At 32.3% G+C, this 21,714-nt stretch overlaps 1 protein-coding gene across 7 annotated transcripts in view; it reads left to right on the top strand.

The window, feature by feature from the left end:
- Pisd (phosphatidylserine decarboxylase) overlaps window positions 1-20,220 on the top strand; it is a 158,607-nt gene extending 138,387 nt beyond the window's left edge. For 6 of the 7 annotated variants that reach the window (XM_085820742.1, XM_035353322.2, XM_035353316.2 and 3 more), the window contains exon 8: window positions 12,271-17,989. In XM_085820742.1, coding sequence (XP_085676868.1) covers window positions 12,271-12,492 — 222 coding nt within the window. In that variant the 3' untranslated portion in view covers window positions 12,493-17,989. Of the gene's footprint in view, window positions 1-12,270; window positions 17,990-19,377 lie in introns of those variants that run through there. The other variant, XM_085820745.1, reaches the window with a different exon arrangement.
- The last annotated feature ends 1,494 nt before the right edge of the window (window positions 20,221-21,714 follow it).

The raw sequence follows: 21,714 nt of genomic DNA, 5'->3' as shown, positions 1-21,714 counted from the left end.
AACAATCTTGGCAGTGAGTATTGCAGTTCAAAAGTTCTCATGCTCTAAAAATATGGATCAAGATAAAATCAGCTCAAGTTCAGGCGAATTCGAGTTTTCAACAACTGAATGAAAAAATTTCATCGGATTACACTACAAAACAACCAATTACAGTAGAGAAAATAGTGACAAAGTAAGAGGTGCGAGACGATGGAAAATTATAGATAGCGAAAATAAAGCTGAAATTGAAACTGCGGAAGATGCATGCAGTTCAGAATGGGTACTTTGCAGGGAATGCGAAGAAGTGCCACCAAGGGGCAAAACCCCACAGTATCAGGCTCATCAATATCAGCTTTCCTAATCTAGTCGAAATCGTCTCAAGTTGCTGGTTCGCCTGAGCGAAAAATACTTTAAATGCAAAGGTTTAATGGGTTTTATAAATTAAACAACAAAAAGTATAGAAAATGTTGATAAATACTAAAACCTGAATAAAAGTTGTTTTTATATTCATAAACTCAAACTGTACACTTAATATCTAAATAAAAGGCTAATTGCACCCCCTGAAACTATTAAATTTCCTCTTGGTTGAGAAACTCTGAGGTAGTCACTATTTCAAAATTTAAATTGTTGTTTTTGTTGTTGTCGTGTCCATATTACATGGAACAATGGTTGCCAGTTGGACTTCTATTTTCCACCCCCAATGGTTGGACTTCTATTTTCCACCCCCAATTTTGAGGGAAAGCACCCCGGGGTGAAGGATTTGGGGTTCTCCCAACCCTCTCCACTCCCACTAATCCACATGAGAGGACTTTCGGCTCGCCGTGTATTTAGAGTGCCGCCATGCCACACCGAGACTATACATTTACAAACATCCATGTCTTCTCCGGGATTCCAACCCAGGCCTTTCGGTGTCGTAGTAGGCGCCCCTAACCACTATATCGTCTGGGCGACTTGAATTAGAAAAGAGTATTTACTTATCAAATTAACCTTTTAGTGTTTAAAGTAAATTTTTCCATTTCAAATCTAGTAACAGGAAGTTAAGTAATACCATATCTTTTCAGAATGGCAATTATGTCTTCATTTCGTGATCACATTATTTTGGATCTAATTTTGCATTAGTTTTAACTTAGTTAAGTTTTTCATTTTAGGCAATTTTATAATAAGGTGATCAAAGCTGTTTAACATTTTAGTTTTATTGCCATGTAGGTTGTTTAATTTTGCTTTTAATCACCAGTAACCAAATGCATTGATTACATAATTGATCTTTCCATTTATTCTTTGTGTAAAATACAAGTATCCTTTAGAGAAACTCTTTTAATAGAAATACCTTTCAAAGGCAGATAGCCATCAATTGCTTTATTATAACTAATGTAACCTTATAATCTTCCTTTCCCTATAATTCATGTTTTGATAATTTGAATTTAATGTTTGCATGTATGCAATAATTAGGAAGTTATAGACATAACAGAGAATATGATTTACAGAATGATAAAGTTTAGCGCATAAAAGATAAAAGTAGTAGTTCTAGCTTCTTTACTTTTATAAAATTTATTATAATGAGTTACTATTTTAGGATGGAAGTTGGGAATAACTAAATTAAAATGAAGAGTTATGGGACTATTGCCAATTAAATTTATAATTTTGATTTACATATTTTCCATCATGCCTATATATAATTTATCATTAGAAAACTTTTTAATACCATCTCCAAGGAACAGAAATTCAATTAAAACCATAAATTATAATAATAAATAAATATTTTATACAGTATTTTAATTAGTATTTCTAGACTTCTATTGCAGTAAAAACCATAAAAAAGTAAAAAGAAAAAATTCTGAATTGCAAAAATACCAAAATCAAAAGTAAACATTTTAAGTATTGAAAGAGTAGTTATTGTGATTTACTGCAGATTAATTGACTAGTCAAGGAAAACAAAACCAATCTGCTATCAATTAACAACTAAATTAAACGAAAGCGTTTTGTCATTCTTCCAAGTAAGGACCCAATTAATATTTTGCAGAGCCAGATCACAAGTACAATCTAAATCAATAGAATATATTAAATAGCAGCTATTAGTGCTATTTATCCAATTTTATGCATTCCACCAACATATAATCTCCACTTCTTATTTTTAAGTTTAGAAAGTTTTTCTGCAAAAATATTACTGTACTGAAGGTTAGCACTCTCCTTACTTTTAACTATTGCTTGTATCTCTCAAATTGAATTTATCAAATGTCATTCCACTAGATGACAAAAAGTTTCCATTTCTATTTTTCATGCATAAAATTCTTTCTTTTTAAAAAATATTTTTTTCGGGATTCAATTTCAATGCTTCTTTCTGGCTTACTTCATTCAGATCCAATTCTACTAACTTTCTATAAGGAGATAATATATTCAATATTCCATTAGTAAACAAATTATTATTATATTACTTTGCAGCTGTTACGCAAGTATTAAGAAATTTACTTCGCTCAATGTATTTCAATTAATTCAATCTTTGATATATATGAGGTACGCATGAGTAACACATGCCTACAAAAGTCTAGATAACATTACCTAGAAAAATAGCAATCGTAATTGAGATAGGAGGAGAATGAGTATGAGATTTAATAAGGAGAAGTAACATACGTACATAATAATGGCTTAAGGAAGAGTACAGTCCCAACACAGACACGGATGCCAAAGTTTACATATCACGTTGCAGCATAAGATTGAAGTTGTTACACAGATGAACACAGGCTGGACTGAACTCTGACTGGCTGCCGGGGAAAACTCGTTGCTCCCCATCAGCCCATACAGGTTTATTGTTTCGCCAATTGGTGGTTTTCTTTAGAATTTTTGAGTCTGTATCGCCTGTTTGGCACTGCCGCTGCATACTCCCTTTGCAGTGTAACATACCGAATTTGGAGGTCAGATTAATGGTCTAGAATGGGTGATATAAATGTTCGAAGGTTTTTCCACACTCTAGGAAACAACTTGAGAAGAGTCCATTGCCATAAAGGCGGGTTTCAGATTATCTATGGAGATCGCTTGCTTAAATTCAGGGTCGTCTTATCATTTTTCTAAGTCCCTTTTAAATGCGAAGTTAAAGTATTTGATTCTGGGCTACGTTGAGTAAAAATCGATGGTAAAAATTTAAAAATCCTAAATATCTCTGCAAATTTTTTACCGTTTTAGGAAGTGGGTAGTTAAGTATCGGTTTAACTTTTCATCAAAGGCTTGATACCGTCTTTATTAATTAAATGTCCCAATAAAAATATTTCAGGAAAGCCTAAACACATTTCGAAGTGTTAATTGTCAATCCATATGAAGTTAATCTTTCAAAAATGGTACGTAAGGGATATTTATGATAATTTTCTGTATCACTATAAATATCAAAATATCATCTAAGTAGACATAGGCAAATCTTAGGTCTCCAAGAATTTCGTTCATAAACCTTTGAAAGGTTTGAACTGCTCCGCACAGTCCGAATTTAAAAATGGAAATTCAAAAAACCAAATGGGGTGCAACTGCAATTTTTGATATATGATCTGGATGAACTGGTATATGATGATATGTCCGAACGATATCGATTTTTGAAAAAATGTTCTTTACGCTACACGTATTAATAAAGTCTTGTAAATGCAAAATCTGATATCTGTTGGGTTCGGTGCGCACGTTTAATTTTCGGCAGTCTCCTACTGGCCGTATGTCTCCTGAACTTTTAGAAACTACATGAAGAGGTGATGACCATGGCGGTTTTGATGGCCTACAAATACTTTGATCCATCATAAAGTGGTATTCTTTTTTTACTGCTTCATTTAACTTGGGGCTTAACCTATGTGGTTTACTATGCACATGAAGACCGTTTGTTTCGATATAATGAACTGTACTATGCTTTACTGTGCCCAAATCAGATTTTAACTTCAATAAGTCCGGAAATTCTTTCAAGATTCTACGATATGGTAAATCATCTGATGTTAGCTTTAAGGAAAAATAATTTTCAGAATCGTAAAAAGAACCAATTGAGTTATTTGCGTAGTATTATCGATAAGCCTACTTTGTTTTAAATCGATTAAAAGATCAAAATGTCTTAAAAAATCGACTCCTATTATAGGCACTGGTACATCGGCGATTAAAAACTTTCAAGAAAAGTTTCGTTCGAGTCCTAAATTCACGTTTAATAATTTTGTACTGTACGTAGAAATTCTCTAATTATTTGCGGCAAATAATTGTAGTGAATCAGGATGCATTTTCTTAAACTTAGAAGTCGGTGGCACACATGAAACATCCGAGCCCGAATCTATAAAAAATTTAATCCATTATCGTAAGCATGTAAACAACATGAATGCACGACTGCTGACAAGCTTCAATCGACAGCCACTACTACTAGTTTTCCTGGGCCATAGTATTCTGAGAAAAAGAACAACGTACTCGACATTTTTTATGCATTATTACCAAATCGCGAATGAAAATAACAATAATTGTTAATGCTCTCTTGTGAATGATCACATGAAAAACTACCGCAGTCTCTTATGTGGATCCCGGGGGAATTCATTTCTCTTTTTTTCACGGGGAAGTCGCTCGACTTGTTTATTTAGGGCAGTGATTTCATTCCTGAAAGCCTTAATATCCCTGAAGGGGGTAGATGAATCATTCGACTTGCTGGGGGAACTCGCAGCAGCTGCCTGGACAGCGAATGCACTACTGTTCGTTGGTGTGTGCACTTCAGACATTATTCATTTTTGCTAAATTATCTAAAGATTCAGAACTTATTGATAAAATGGCATGCACCTCGGAAGGTAACCTTTCCAACCATAATGATTTTAAAAATTCATCAGTTATACATTTTCCACCCAATTCTCTCATTTTTCTCAATAAGTGAGATGATTTGTCATCTCCTAAATGCAGTTTGGAAATAAGCATGCATATTTACTCGTTTTCCGAATCCGAGAATTCCGCTATAAACCTAGCTGTTAGGGCATTCTATTTTTCCGTCGCGGGGGGATTAAATAAAATACCTGGTACCACGTAAAGAGTTTCAGGGTCTATGGAAGAAATCACGTGGGTATATTTTGTAATATTTTTACTAATCTTCGCTAGAGCAAAGTTACTTTCAACTTGAATAAACCAAAGCTTAACATTATTTTTCCATTAAGAGGGGATTTTAACTGCCACATGCGAGATTTGTGCCGCCACATTAGCTTCATCATTGGTTTGGCCTTCCGATCCTGGCATACAATTATAAATATATCATAAATCGTTAACTGAAGGAATTTCACAGGAGCGTAGCTAGAGGGGGGCAAGGGGGGACATTTGTCCCCGGGCGCATCATCCAAGGGGCGCCAAATTGATATTATGAAATTTTAGAACTAAATGTTTTCCATCCTTGTCAAGCAGTAGGGGCGCAAAATCTTCAGTTGTCCCTGGGCACTAAAAACCCTATCTACGACTCTGGAATTTCACTATGCTTTAGAACTTAGGTATCATATCAAATAGTCATTCAATATCTCAATAAAATTGCGAGCACAAATATTACCCAAAGATCAATTTTAAACAATGAATAATTAAGTTTAAATTAAAACTATAATTTTAAAGCAAAAAACATCACAAAATGTATTAAGACCAATCACAGATAGGGGGGAAAAAAATTCACCACATACCTGTAAATTTTCCTTAACAGTGTGATAAACCATGTGTAATCCGTACAATAAAATGAGAAGGAAATTAAAGGAAATAAATAGGATGGAGCATTTTTGACCCATAAAAAAGAGCATTCTCATCAAAATAAGGCATAATTTTAGCTGTATAACAAAGATTGAGACAGATAACCATTAGGAATCTAAAAAAGAAGGAGCAAGAGAAAAGGTCACCAGTGAGGTAGATACAGGCGAACACGTGCCTACAGAAGTCTAGATAACATTAACTAGAAAAATAGCAATCATAATTGAGATAGGCATATACCATTAAGAATGAGATTTAATAACAATTATCCATCTTTTTAATTCAGGTACTTCCCCTCTGTATTCTAAAAATTGAAATGATGTTTTATAAACTGCATCTCTGGAAAACAAATGCATTAATATCTGCGTAGCATAGTACTCCTGGCTAATCATTATTAAAAATGTAAACAAAGTATTCCGATATAAATGACTTGCTGAAGTGTGCATACGATGTTTCTGTTCGCTCTTGCTTTAACTACTTCATGTCTCTTGTCTTAGCTGTATATCTCTTGTTGTCTAACAGTGTGACTTAGTGTATATAGATTTATGTGGTGAATATCAAACTGATTGTAGTTTCCATTCATCTGTTATGCATCCTATTTATATATGAGCTATATCTCTATAAAACATGTTGGCCATGTCTGCTAGGTGATTAGTTTCATCATCTGCAAAATAATCATATATATACATATGTGTGTGTATTAAATTATATATATATATATATATATATATATATATATATATATATATATATAATATAGTACCAAAGATGAGTTAGAGCCCATAGGGGGAAACTGTTAACCTGTTTGCGAATAGTATTATGAAATTTGATCTAATTGTGAAACAATGCACTTTAAAGATAAATAAATGCACCAATTTTCTTATGACTTTGCTGTAAGAGTCTCTGGAAATAACATGGGTAGTGTTATTAAACTATTAAAGATTTCGTATAATGGTAATTGGGTATACAGTTTTTCAAAGTTGTCGCAATTTATATTTTTAATTTCTATATCTTTGGCCGTCAACAACAGGATTGTCAATAATAGTACGTAGTTATTGATAATCTTTTTGTAATTGCAAATCCAGTTCTAATTGTGTTCCTGATTAGTAGAACTAGTAATGATGCTGAGAATTCATTTAAGATAGCAAACTTTAAGTCTATTTCTTTTATGTGGTTCTTAGTGCCATTGGCGATGAATATGAATTTTAATGGGGTCTTGTGAAATTTAGATAGTACATAAAGGTTAGGAAACCTATTGTCTGTTGAAACAGTAATTTTAAGACTGTGGTGTAAAGCTGATTTTGTTTTTGACAGCAGTTAAGCTTGTTTCATTTTTTTTAGTACTTTGGAATTCTTTTTTTAATGATGTTATAATAAAATACTGTTCAAATGTCTACTGCTTTTAACCAGAATTAATTTAAATCAAAGTTCTGATGTTTAAGATCGCTAGCCATTTTGTGTTAAAAGCGAACTTGTAAGATCTCACGCTATTTTATCTTTCAAACAACCTTCTAAGATTTACCAGAATCTCTCCTCTTTTATGTTATACACTTCAAACGATTGGACGAAGATTATTTAGCTAAGAGCCCACCAAATGTACTATTCTAGAAGAACACCCTTTTTCATTTACCTTACTGTGTGCTTCTGTCCACCCATCCTTTTTTAACGATTGTTTAATGTTTCTCTATGTGGCAACCCTACCAAGAAAAGTTCCAACCACAGAATTTGGCTATATGGCCTTACACATGCATTTCTGTTAAGTAAATTCAGCCATTTTGTGATGAACTTCAAGAATGACAATGGTAAGTTCTTTCCCAGCTTTTAATTTTTCTATTTCATTTTCTGTACTTACTTTAATTTTGTAGCACCAAAGTAGATTAAATTTCCCTTTTTCATTTGTTACTGTTTTGAAATAAAATAAGATAGGATTTCAAGTTTTCTCAAGACACCCCTTTTTTAATTGTAAGTTTAATCTTTTGCAAAATGTTGAATAATTTATGTAAATAAGTAAATTATGTTTCAAAGTTTTTCTGTACAGTTCTACTAGTTTTTCTTAATTGTTACTATAATTTTGTAATTTTAATTTTTTAATTTTTGAGTATTATGCTTCAAAAAGATTTTTATTTATATATGATTTAAATGTCAGAGTATAAATGGCATTTTGGGGAAGCTCGACGGCAGTGTGTTTTTCAAAAAAAATAAATTTATTTAAAATAGTTTAAAGTCTTACCTTGTCGAGAGGAATGAAATACGTTATTCAGAACTCATTAATTGACCCAGTTTGGTGTTTCAAATACTTCCTCCTTGACAAGTTCTGTTTGAAACATTAAATAGGGGTGATTAATTTATTCTTTTTTATCATATTTCATTGCTTCTTTTATAATCATTTTAATAATTGCACCACTGTGCTTAACAAGTTTTAACTTGCTGTAAAATTTCTCTAAAATTTTTTCCCTTTAACTTTTAAGACATCTTATATTTACCCTACAGCTTTTTCCTCAGAGAGGATAATCAAGATTTTTATTCCTTTTGAACTCTATATATGATAGAGATATATATATGAAGAGCTATATCTTAAAATAATATAGGGATAAATATTGTATTTGAAATCATATGATATCTCTTAAATTAATATTTCCATAAATAATGATTTATATATGCAGGAAAATAATTACATATTCTACTGAAGAATGGAATTTTTATGTAGTACTTGATAACAGTTTTCTTTTATATCATAGTATGCCACATTTCATTATTTCATTATGACATTGACTTGAGTTTAAAGTTTGAATTTGAGATTTTTTTTTCAGTTTGCACATCTTTATGCTTGTGAAGTACACTTGCATCCTTGCAAGTTAAAAATCAGACCCCAAACTAAGTTATGAGAAATATAAAATCATATTTTTCAGGATCGGAATAGTGAGATTTAGTTAGATAATTAAGAGCTACAAGTTACAGATATAAAGTATAAATATAAAAAATTTAAATAATTTGTAATTTTTCATGTTGCATTGCCATTGTTTATCTCTTTTCAAAGAAGTTTCATATTATACCAATAATATTATACCAATAATTTCATATTATACCAATATGTTTTTTTAATGCCAAGATCCTGTAACCTTGAGAATACAGTGCACTCTCAATTATCCAGGTGCGGATTATTTGTGCGTGACAGTGACCATACACACACTCAATGCTATATGTGAGATTGTGTAAAAAACAAACATGCACAAGCTCCGTCATATAGGAGGATTTTTTCTAATATAGAAATCAGAGATTTATTTAATTATAAAGAAGTCAAGGCAATAACTGAAGCTCTTTGGCAAAAAACTAAAAATGTATAATTATTCTAAAATGCCAACTGACATGATATTGAGAAATGGTTAGACGACAATTTGACTGAATTGGGCTTTCGGTGCTTGAATGAATCAGACATAGTTTCAGATGTCACAAGACAGAAGAGATCAGAAAGTGATAATGAAAAATAGAAGCGAAGAAAATATGGACAATACAGTTGTCCTGAGATAACGACTTTTGTTCAAACTCTATTGGACTTTGTTGATCAAAGGTGATAAATTATGCTTCAGAAAATAACGAAATTTGGCAAATATTTAAACATTCTCAAAAGAAAAAGTAAAACTGTGAATTTTTTATTAAATATACATACATATGCAACATATATGAAAATTGGTAATTTGGATTATTTATGTTTTTCAATTATCTGTGAGCTGCTTCCCTGGCACTACCTCAGATTATCAAGAGTACACTGTACTGCATTGCATGTTGTTTAATAGAATTCAAGGGTCAGATTTTAATTTAAAGAAATTTTAGTTAGGGTAGGGTTGCCCCTCATTTAAAGAAAAACAGTTAAAACAGTCTTCAAGGTCCTTACTCTATTTGGGAGAATTTTTTGTGCTGATTTTCTTTTCCTATCAACCCTCCCTCCCTAAAAAAAAAAACAGTGTTTCACAAAAACTGCTTTTTTGCTGTTTCTCTCTCTCTCTCTCTCTTTTTTTTTTTTTTTTTTTTAAAGGGGGCAGGACTTGATTATTCCAAGCAGAATTGTTTTGCATTTGAATGATCAATGTACCTTTGCTTTCCCCAATTAAAGCCATTACTTTCGGGTTTTTTTTTTTTTTTTTTTAACTAAACTGGCTTATCAAGAATGAACCAAGTTTGCATAAAACAGTTGAACCAAGTTAAAGAAAAAAGTCTTCAAGGTTCTTACTGCATTTGAGAGAATTTTTTATGCTGATTTTCTCTTCATACCAACCCTCCCCCCCAAAAAAAACAGCGTTTCACAAAAACTGCTTTTTTGCTGTTCTCTCTCTCTCTTTTTTTTTGGGGGGGGGTGTTTAAAAAAACGGGGGAGCTTGATTATTCCAAGCACAATTGTTTTGCATTTGGATGATCAATGTACCTTTGCTTTCCCCAATTAAAGCCATTACTGTAATATTTTTTTAAAAACTAAATTGGCTTATCAAGAATGAACTAAGTTTGCATAAAACCATGGTGAAGATCTTATGATTGTTTTGAGATGGCACTCTATTATATTAATCACACTGATTGATGATGGTGTGCGATGTTTTTTTAATGGCATTACAAATCTTTCATTTGCTTAATCCCGCCCCCCCCCCCATGAAAAAGGACAGTTTCTAAAATTAAAATATTTTGGTTAATTTAGTTCTGCGGTTAAACACCAGACAGTAAGGTTTTTTCCCTCTATATTAATGTGTATTATATGCAGAGTTGATTCAAGCAATTGTGAGCCCTGATTAAGCTTCTTCTTAGCTCACTTGCCTAATTTTTAAAAGGAAAAACAAAAAATATTGCATTTTTCAGAGATGTTTTGATATAAATATGTATTTAATATATATATATTTTATAACTAACAATTTTCCATTAAGATTAAATATCTATTATTGACAATTAGAATTAATATACACTGCTCGACATTGAAAATACAACAACAAGAAGGAGTGGTCAGAAAGTGACGAAATTTGGAAAAAAAGACAGAGACAGCAAGTAGCAATAAGTGATCTTTATTTCAAAATGATATTCAGAATACAGAGCGAGAACGGCGTTGGCTCAGTAGGCTGTTGGACCACCAGGGACAGCGATGCAGGAAGAAACACGTCTAGGCATAGAGTCAATGAGAGTGCGGATGGTGTCCTGAGGGATGGCTCTCCATTCCCTTTCAACCATTTGCCACAGTTTGTCTTATGAACGAGGCAGGGGCAGAATCTGCAAACCTCGTCCAATCACATACCACACATGTTCGATTGGTGACAGGTCAGGAGAGTATGGTGGCCAGGGAAGCATCTGTATACCTTGCAGAGCATGTTGGCAGGTGCAAGCACTGTGTGGTCGGGCATTATCCTGCTGAAAAATTGCATTAGGCAGCCCTTGAAGGTAGGGGATTGCCACCGGCTGCAGTATATTATCCAAGTATCGTTGGGCCATCATAGTGCCCCAAATACGAACTAGAGGTGATCTGGAATCATAGGCAATAGCTCCTTAAACCATTATGCCACGTTGTCGCGTGGTCGGGCGTTTCACAGTTACTGCCGGATTAGATGTCTCCACGTCGACGCCACACACGTATGCGCCGACTGTCACTGGATAAACAGAAGCGTGACTCGTCTGAGAACACGACATTTCGCCATTCTGTCATCCACATCACTCCAGTCCGGCACCATTCTAAACGTTGGCGTCTATGCTGTGGGGTCAATGGCAGTCTTCTTAATGGACGACGTGAGTGCAGCCCACTTTCAACCAATCGACGGGAAATGGTTCTGGTCGGCACGGGAACATCCAGGGTATCTTGCACATGCTGTAGAATCGCGGTGCAAGTGACTTGCGGGACCGCCACAGCTTGTTGGCAGATGCGTCCATCTAGGCGTGCTGACGTCACTCTGGCTGCACCTGCACCCCTTCTTCTTCCCACATTTCCTAGTTCCAACCATGTTTGCCATAGCTGATGCACTGTGCTCGCATCCATGTGGGTATCAGCTGCGATTTGACGTAAGCACCAACCCGCCCTTCTGAGTACGATCACCATACCCCTCGTAAAATCATCTATCTGCTGGAAGTGCCGTCGTTGATGGCGGCCTGGCATTCTCTCGTATTACACGTATCCTCCGGGACAAAAACCAACTTTCTTCGATAATTCGTCTGGTAGAAATAACAACACGAATATTGCCCATTCTGCACGTCCCTTCCCTTATATCTTACTATCTTACTTACGTGCGTGAGAGCTGCGCATTTCACATCATTCGAATAACTCAGTGACATGCGTCTACTCTAAAATTTTGCATAAATTTCTGACCACTCCTTCTTGGTGTTGCATTTTCAATGTCGAGCAGTGTATTATAATTATTAGTATTGCTGGAATTGTACAATTATTGGGTGATTTTAGGTACCTCTAAAATCTGGAGTGCTATAATTAGGGTGTGCATGTAGATAAATGGTTTCCTTAATATATTAAAAGTTTGGAAGTGTATTAAAAGTAATGGAAGGTAACCAATTGTTCATATTAGTTTAAATTGCCTAATTGTGTTGAACTTACCTTTCTTACTTAAATTTCAGACACTACAGACGAACAGGAAGAAATGTAGAAAAGGAACTTATGAAGAAAAACATTTTGATCCACCTGTGATTATCTCAGAAAAGGGGCAGCCATTTGGAGAATTTAATTTAGGTTCCACTATTGTTCTCATATTTGAAGCTCCCAAGGATATTCAGTTTAGCATAAGAAGAGGTCAAAAAGTAAAATATGGTGAACTGTTAAGTCTTTGTAATGCTTTATAGCATAACATTTGTATCTCTCCTTTATGTACATGTTGTTACTAAAATCAGACCTTTCTTAAAAAATTATGAAGATTATTTAACTTCCCAAGTACTTTGTTGTGTATTACTTGAAAAAAATTGTGGAAGCTTTCTTCGATATAATCTTCATTTAATTTTTCTGCAATTTAGAATTTCATAAATTTAAAAAAAAACTGTATTTTGGGCATCTTTTTAAAGATTTGATAAATTATGGATTCATTTTTATCAGATCATTACTTGTCATATGTTGTTCATTGCATTTGTGAATTCATTCACTATATATTTATTGAGTTTTTATTAGAATATTTTTATAGAATTGTTTGTAAAGTGCCATTGTACATTGCCTTAGACCAACTGTGATATATATAATTTTCCTTATATTTTCTGTTATTATTCTTTAACTAGTCTGAGTGCTTCTGTATATTTGCCATTTTTTTGTGTTTGTGAATGCTAAAAAACTGAATTTAGTTTGTAAAAATTAACAGTTCCTAATATTTATTCCTATGGGAGGAGTGTCTATTAAAAAAAAAAATATCTCCTTAACTTTAGAATTTATTTATACAGGAGCATTAAATTTACTGCATCTGAACTCTAATGTTTACTTTAATTACATTAGGAGTGTACAAAATAAAGTTTTTGGGCTTGCATATAAATGTTTTTTTATGAGATTTTTTGCTTCCCACAAATTAGTGTTGGTTGTTGCTAGGGTTATTTTCTGGGTCTGATGGTTCTTGCTCTTCAGTGATATTAGTGCATTGGATGCTGTTATATTTTTTATGCTTGTAAATAAAAAAGTTTAAAATATATTATTGTTGTTACATAAACAAGACTGTAAACATAAGCTCTTTAGAGTTCTTAGTTGCTGATAAAAATTCTTTAAATTTTGTTTATTTTGTCCTAAGCAATTAAATTTTGACATTGAATAGTTAGAAAAGCTATGAATTTTTTGTTGTTTGAAAAATTAGTTGTATCATAGGTGTTAAAAGGCATAACACAAAATATGCATGTGCAATTTTTTTCTTGTCCATGTAACTTTGATTGTGACAAGTGGTATTTGCTGTGTATAAAATGCTAAAATTTTCTTTACATCCATTTCATATTATTTGCAATCATGCAGTTACATTTCAGTTCCTTTAATTCTCAGATCAGGTTGTATTAACACATTTTTGTTATCATATATTATGACATAAGTATTGTATGAATGCCATTTTCTTTATTACATTTTGCTCTGCTTGAAAAGAAAAAAATAGATGGCTCTGTTTAAGTATGTACTAGAACAAAGTTCATTCATTATTATTCAGGGAAAATCATGTTCATTTACATATCCCTTTCTCCTCCATGTACTTGAGCATTTGAACATAATAAATTTGACATTGAAAGTTACAACGTAGAATTATAAAGGTGTTAGCATTTTGTTTGTGTACATTTCAGTTGTAGTAATGCATATTTCAGAAGCAAAATTAGATTAAATTATTTGCTATAAATATGATAGAAAGAACTACAAAGAAGATAATTAATAATTTAGAACTTCAAAGAAATTGTCTATCTATATATTTTCATTTTCTTTAAATATATAAAAATGAAAGCCTGAATTTTTTTAATGTGTATAGAAGCATGAATATTTGAGTCTGCAGAACTGAAATATTATTCAGCATCTTTTTCTTGGTATTTTTATTTGCATTTTTGATTACTTTTTAAGGATATTCATATTTAATTGAAATAACTGATGGCATCTGAAGAATGTAATGTGCTAATTAACCTATAAAAATATTATATTGGGTTGGCAACTAAGTAATTGCGGATTTTTTTTAGAAAATCAAAGAAAATTTTTTCATAGAACTAAATAACTTTATTCTGTAATGTATTGCCAATTTTGATCAGTGACCTTTTTCCATCTTTCAGGCAGCATCATAATCCCCCGTTCATAAAACTTCTGGTTTTTATTAGCAAAAAACTGAATCAGGTACGATTTGACATCATCATCATTATTGAAATTTTTACCATTCAAGGAGTTTTGTAAAGATCGAAACAAAAAGTAATCAGATGGTGCAAGGTCAGGACTATATGGTGGATGTGGCAAAACATCCCAACCAAGCTCCAATAATTTTTGGCGAGTGACCAAAGATGTGTGTGGCCTTGCATTGTCATGGTGGAATACAACACCTTTTCGATTTGTCAATTCGGGCCGCTTTTCTTCAACTGCATTGTTTAATTTCGTTAGTTGTTCAATGTAGACATCAGAATTGATCATTCGGTAGGGTGGTAAGAGTTCAAAGTAGACAATTCCTTTGTAATCCCACCAAACTGATAACAAAAACCTTCTTTTGATGTTGTTTGAGTTGGTTTACCTGGCCTGCTCCATGATCTTTTCCGCTTGATATTGTTGTAAACAACCCATTTTTCATCGCCAGTTATCAGCCGTTTTAAAAATGGATCATTTTCATTACGTTTCTTTAGCAAATCGCAGCTGTTAATGCGTTTCTTTCAGATCGTGAGGAACCCCTGTATCGAGTTTTTGAACATAGCCAAGTTGTTTTAAGTGATTTTCAATGCAGGTATGTGATACATGAAGCTTCTCTGCAATCTCATGTGTTGTACTGTGACGATCCGAATCGATTATTGCTTTGATTAGGTCGTCATCAACTTCAACTGGACGACTAGAGCATTTTTCATCTTTGAGTGAAAAATCACCAGAACGAAATTTGGCAAACCAATTTTGACACTGCCGTTCTTTTAAGGCTTCGTCACCATAAACAGCACATAACTTTTTATGAGCTTGCGATGCGTTTTTCCTTTTGCGGAAATAAAAAAGCAAAATATGATGAAAATGTTCCTTTTGATTTTCCATTTTTCAACGAACACCAAACGAAAACTACGCAACCGATCAAAAAACTTTTTTTACTGATTGACAGCTGAATTGCCAACTATCAAATAACAAAATGAGTTTTACATTTGTACTACGTCTGCAACCTTAAAAATTCAACTGAAGTCATCTATGAGTGAAATCCGCAATTACTTAGTTGCCAACCCAATAGTATAATGCTAGATGAAAATAGTTTACAGAAAAATGTCAAATTTAACTTTTTATTTATTTTTTAAGTACTGTAAAACTGAATGTAGATTTATGTGTATTATAATTTCTTGATTTTTGTATAAAATGTGTTGAAATGTGATATACATTATATTTTTCACATTATGAAACTTTATTTTGAAAACATTTCTATTTTCACTAAATGTTTAATTATATATTCATAATTAAAATACTAATTATAATGAGATAGTAACAAAAACCATAATTTAGGTAATTTCTAAAATTTAAAAATTGCATAGTTGTTAAGTAATTTTTTTAAATAAATTTATATCATTTGAACTGTGTAGTATATTCATCAATAATTAGCTAATAATTTTTAAGTCGTATCAAGTGTTATCACACTTGACTATCAAAGAATGTACATTCCGGGCTTTATGTATATATATTGAAAGAATGAGTAAAATAAATCAGTGTTTTTAGTAGCTAAATAGATTTAGGCATCATAGGTAGAAGAAGATTGTGAATTCTTTTATTATTGAGATTATTAACTTTAATTCTCTAATGTGCATTAATATGAAAAAAAAAAATCTATTACATTATTAATTCTGAAAACTGGCTAAACTCTATCTTAGAAAAAAAGAAATTAAAAAAAAAAAAATTATTAGAAACTATTTTTTAAAGTTTTGTAAAGTATTTAAAGTGCCTTATAATGCCTTACATGATAAATTATAAAAGTATTAAGATATGACATTTCATATGAGATTTTGAATGAAAACTGAAGATTTCATAATGAAATTGTCTATAATATTTCTGTCCCCCCAAAAAAAAAGACATGCAACTACAATTCAATCAAAAAAAATATTGTGTGTTATATAAATGTAGTTTAAATATTTGATTTTTTAAAATAAATAAGTAATAGTTTCTGTTTAATTTTTTACTTACAATGATGTTTAATGTAAGTTTTATTTAAGTACTTATTATTATGATAGCTGTGAGATATTGTAACAAAAAATGCTGTCTTCAGTTAATATTGTTGATATTGTATTCAGCACACTTTTATTGTATTTTGAAATTTTGATGGCATGATATTTGTGTTGCAACAGAAAGTTTTGGTAGACAAAAATATATGTGTGTTAAGTGTTGTACCTTTTTGTTAATTTGTCTATTTATGACCTAAATTTTAAATTTCTTGTATGTTAGATAAGGAATTGAAATATTTACGTATTTACCCTTCCCCCCTGTAGTATGGTTAATTGAATTTTTGAGTATATTTTCCCATAAATTGCAGTCAGAACTTCAGAGAAACTAAACCATGGTATTCAGTTAATTTTGGGCTTATAACAGTAGCAAAAAAAATGACTTGAAGTATTTTTTTTTTTTTTTTTTTTCATTCCAAAGTGAGTGCTTTTCATTAGTCTAAAAATTTTCTTTAATTTGATTTTTAGCAGAAATTGCTTTGATTGATAGAGCATATATAACAGTATAAATATGTCTCTCTCTCTCTTTTTGGCAAAAAGGGGGGGAGGAATATTTATGACATTACACATGTTAAGAAAATTTTTGTATACATATCTTATGTATGCAGAAAAACTGAAATGTATTTTGTTAGGAGTATGGAATCCCTCATTTTATAACCAGGGAGTATTTACCTTTTTCTCACTAAAGCACTTTGTCCAGCATTTAGCTGAGAAGTTTACCATATATATGCTGTTTGCATAATAAATGCTACGAGCTTCAACTAATTTCTTTTAAAATCTAAAACATTAAGTTTCACTTTTTACTTTTGAACCAATGTTGTTCATTTTCTCTTTTCTCCGTCCAGTTTGTAAATAGTACTTGCAAGATTGAAACTAAAATAACAATAGATCTTGGATTAATTTCTCTCAATATATTTATTACTTAAGAAATAACCATGTCTTGAAAATTGTATTAATTGTGAATTTTTGACACTTACTGTACTAGTTCGTTGTATGCATAACTTTTTAAAAATGCTTGAAGTCTGTTTCTTATGCTTAAAATTGTTGCATGCAATTAATTGTAACATCACAAATGATGTGCATCAAAATATGTATAAAGTAGTAAGGATTCCGTTTATAGCTATATCCATTATTTAAGATGAAATAAAATACTAGGATGAAAAGTGTACATTTAAATGTAGAAATATCTGCTTTGTTAGTTTGCTTAAATCTTGTGTATAATTTTAATATGCTATTGCTTTTGTACATTTGTTATTTCATATATCTTTTTTCCTTTATTACATATAGTGTAATTAAGTTATTTGTAATAATTTTTACTCCATTCATTTTTTTGCATGATCAGAGTATTACCTGTATCAATTTTTTCCCACTGCTGTTGGGAAAGATATGTATTCACCACGTGAAAACATTTGTTTTATATGTCCTTTTTTTTACATATTATGTTCTGTAAAATAAAATGACGTGCAGTTATTTTTGTTGTTGATTTATTTTTAAATATTTCACGTTAATAGCTTGGTGAGTGTCTAATTTGAAAATATTCTTATTTCATATTTTAGTGAACTTTTTTGAGAAAAAGATTGTAACATTTTAAATATGTAATGTAAAATATATGTGCAGATGATATGAACTATGACGATGAATGGTTTTTGATAGAAAAACAGCAGTGCCGATGAACGACATTTGATTTCAGTATAATTAGTAGAATATGCACTTAGTAAGTAGCTCATACATTAATAGCACATTAGTGCAAGCAGCAGAAGGGGCTTATTGCCATTATTCATTTTATAGAGTGAGTTTCATATCTTGTTTGTTGAAGTTAAAAACTTAGGAGAATGAAGAATCAATTAAAAGATTTAAGGCTTTCTTTCCAGAGTGCATTGTCATGATATTACCATGTTACCCATTGAAAAATTAATGACAAAAAATATTTTTGTTGATACTATCATTAAGTAGATTAAATTGTGAGCTTTAGGGTGTGCGTGAGGCCTTTGATAAATTTGTCTCTCATTTGTAAGCCCCTTGTTCTTTTATTTATTTGGTTATTTATTCTAAGAATCTTTCATGCCATAGTCATAATTTGACAAATATTGAAACATGAAATAAAAACGAAGTATTTAGGGTATTTCATTAAAATGGCTTTAACAGGAAAACTGCATTAGTTTTGTTGTAGTATAGAGACAGCTGGGGTCATTATGGAGTTACAGAGACACTAGCAGTTAAGATTTTCTAAGGAAAACTAGCTTGTATTCATGTTACGCATGGTTAAAAGAAAATTCCCGTGCATCTAGCTCATTCATCATCATTTGAATTCGGGCTAAATATCAATGTTCAGTAATTTTACCACTTGGCTATTGGTAGGCAAGTGTAAGAGGAGGTTTATCTTTTGATAAAAATTTCTAGAAGTTGCTTAATAATTAAATGCATATATCATTAAACTCTTTTGGGTTCAAATTTTTTACATGAATTAACTCATTTTTAAAACTCATTAATACTTTAAAAAAACAATAAATCTTCTAAGTCCTCAAATGAGTGAAATTTTTTTTTAATCAGTATTATTTGGGATTTCTGTGTAGTTAATTTGTAGATTACAATGTAATACTGGCATAGCTTTAACTACACCAAGGTGTCGATAAGTTTAGATACTGAAATCCAGAAAATAAGTTTTCCTTATGCTGTGGAGGGGGGACTATTTTATAGAAAGATTTATTGCTGTAGATTTAGCAACTGTTCAGTAACTTTTCAACATAATTTCCACTGGAATTAATGCATCATTGGCCTATTTTTAAACCCCGATTTTGTAGATTTCTGGCACCTGTGATGCATTGTTTCTGCTGCATATAAAAAGGATTTTTTTTTTAGGTATCAGAAAAGATGGAAATCAGTGGGAGCGAGGTCGGGATTTTATGGCTGGTATTTGTATATCACCCAGAGGAACTTCGTCAGAAGATCTGTTGTGCAGTGAGTATATGAGGACAAGAAGATGCAAAAGTCAATCCACCATGTCACTTTGTTTTGAACAGACTGATGGAAATGTTGCAGTGTTTCACAGCAACTGTTGGCTTTCATGCTGCCACTTATGGTTAAAAATTCAGTGAACTGAGTGCCCTGTCTGTCCCAGAACAACCTACATCTGTACAGTCTGCTTCACTTTAATCTTTCTCACAGATCAATTATGAAACCAAGCAATACTGCTGCTTGCTTTATGAGATAAAGTTGTGCAATCCATATTTCCAGGATTCATACAGTCCTTAAAAGTACTTAAAATTCCTTAGGTTTCTTTTGGAAAGTCCTTATTTCAGTCCTTTTGGAAAGTCCTTATTATTATTGATTTCCTATTTTGTAAAACTTTAACGAATTTTTTATTAACAAACTCAAAGATTTCAAAGCGAGCAATGGCAACATTGTACAGAAAAAACATTTTTATCTCCAGCATGTGGTTGGTTGGTTGGTTTGTCCGTATTATGGTGCAAAACCTAAGAGGTTATACACACCGAACCACATGTCAGACACTTAAAACACAGCTGATAGACAAATGAAAAGTATAAAATTCAAAACTTATGAAATGATCAATGCTTAGATGAAGTTGGGTGTAAAATTTTAAAACATGAAATAATTTAAAATAGATTTTATTAAATTACTAATGTGTAACAGCAAGATCAAATTAAATTATAAAGACCTGTTTCTTTCAGGTACTCAAATAAATTTGTATTGGCTTCTTTTCCGATTATAAGGTCCAGAGTCAAGTCTTAAAGTATTTCATTCGAAGTCTGTTAAAATGTGGACATACTATTAAAAAGTGACGAAAAGTTAAAACATTATTACAATATGAACATGCAGGTTGAATCTCGGCCTTCAACAGATAACCGTGCTTGGCTCGAGTGTGACCGATACGAAGGCGGGTTAAAATTTCCTCCTCCCTCTGGTTTCTGTTTGTCTCCCAGTACTGTAATTTAGATTTGACACTTTTCAATTTATTCAAAACCTGATCATCCCAGAATAACTGCCATTTAGTTGAGATTCTCTGCTTGATAGCTATTTTGATATCATTAAAAGGAACAAGCGGATTCAACAAAGCAATTACAGACTTTGTGTCTGCCAGCTCGTTGCCTTTTATGCCGACGTGTCCATGGGCCCAGCAGTAAAGAATATCATACCCTTGGCTCTTTAGTTTTTTATGCATTATTAGAATGTCTACTAGCAGAGGATTTCGAGTCTCGGAAAAATTACTTAAAGCTTTTAGAGTACTTAAAGGGTCTGTGTAAATTATAAACTTTTTCTGGATTTGTTTAGAGATGAATGTAAGAGCGATATACACAACAGTTAATCCAGCAGTAAATACAGAACATGCATTTTGCAATCGTTTGCTTTCAGTGTGGTTCTGAGATACAAAGGGCGCTCCTATATGACCGGCAGATTTTGAACCGTCTGTATAGATGGGAGTAAAAAGTAAATTCATCTCAATGCTTAAGAAAAACTTGCCTGTATATTACCTCATTAGTGTCAATCTTATTAAGATCTTGAAACACATTCAGTAGCTCAATTTTAGGATTATACCAAGGTGGGAATTCTAGATACTTTACTGCCTGGACCTTGATATCAGACAAGCAAAATTTTTCTATCAGCATTTCTGTTCTTTCTAAGAAAGGAAATACATTAAGAGGTCGTGCAGAAAATAGAAGTTTGTGACAGTCCTCAAGCCTATAGACCTGGAGGAGATGATCAGATTGTGACATAATATTGAAATACTGGTAAAGAGACAATTGCTCACGCCGTAGTTGAAGCACCGGCTCATAACAATCCAAATATAGGCTCTGGACAGGAGACGTTCTGAAAGCTCCCGAACTAATCCTCAGGGCCTAATGATGTATGGGATCAAGTTTCGCTAAAACAGAAGGCCGTGCAAATCCATATACAATTGAGCCGTAGTCTAATCTGGCGCGTACAAGCGATCTGTAAATACGAAGTAAAGAGCCACGTTCCGCACCCCAGGGAATGTTCGCCAGTACTTTTAGTAGATGTACTATTTTGAAACACTTCTTCCTTAAATATAACACATGAGAAAGAAAGGTAAGCTTACGGTCAAACACTACACTTCAAAATTTTACTTCAGACAGAACTGGAATCAACGAGCCGTGAAGGTAAAGCTCGGGTTCAGGATGAAGGTTCCGTTTTTTACAAAAGTGCACTCATACACTC

This window comes from Stegodyphus dumicola, chromosome 7 (genome assembly GCF_044657685.1).
Source record: "Stegodyphus dumicola isolate Sdum_Otavi_A_Nest chromosome 7, ASM4465768v1".
NCBI lineage: Eukaryota > Metazoa > Arthropoda > Arachnida > Araneae > Eresidae > Stegodyphus > Stegodyphus dumicola.
This window is presented reverse-complemented; position numbering and strand designations above follow the sequence as displayed.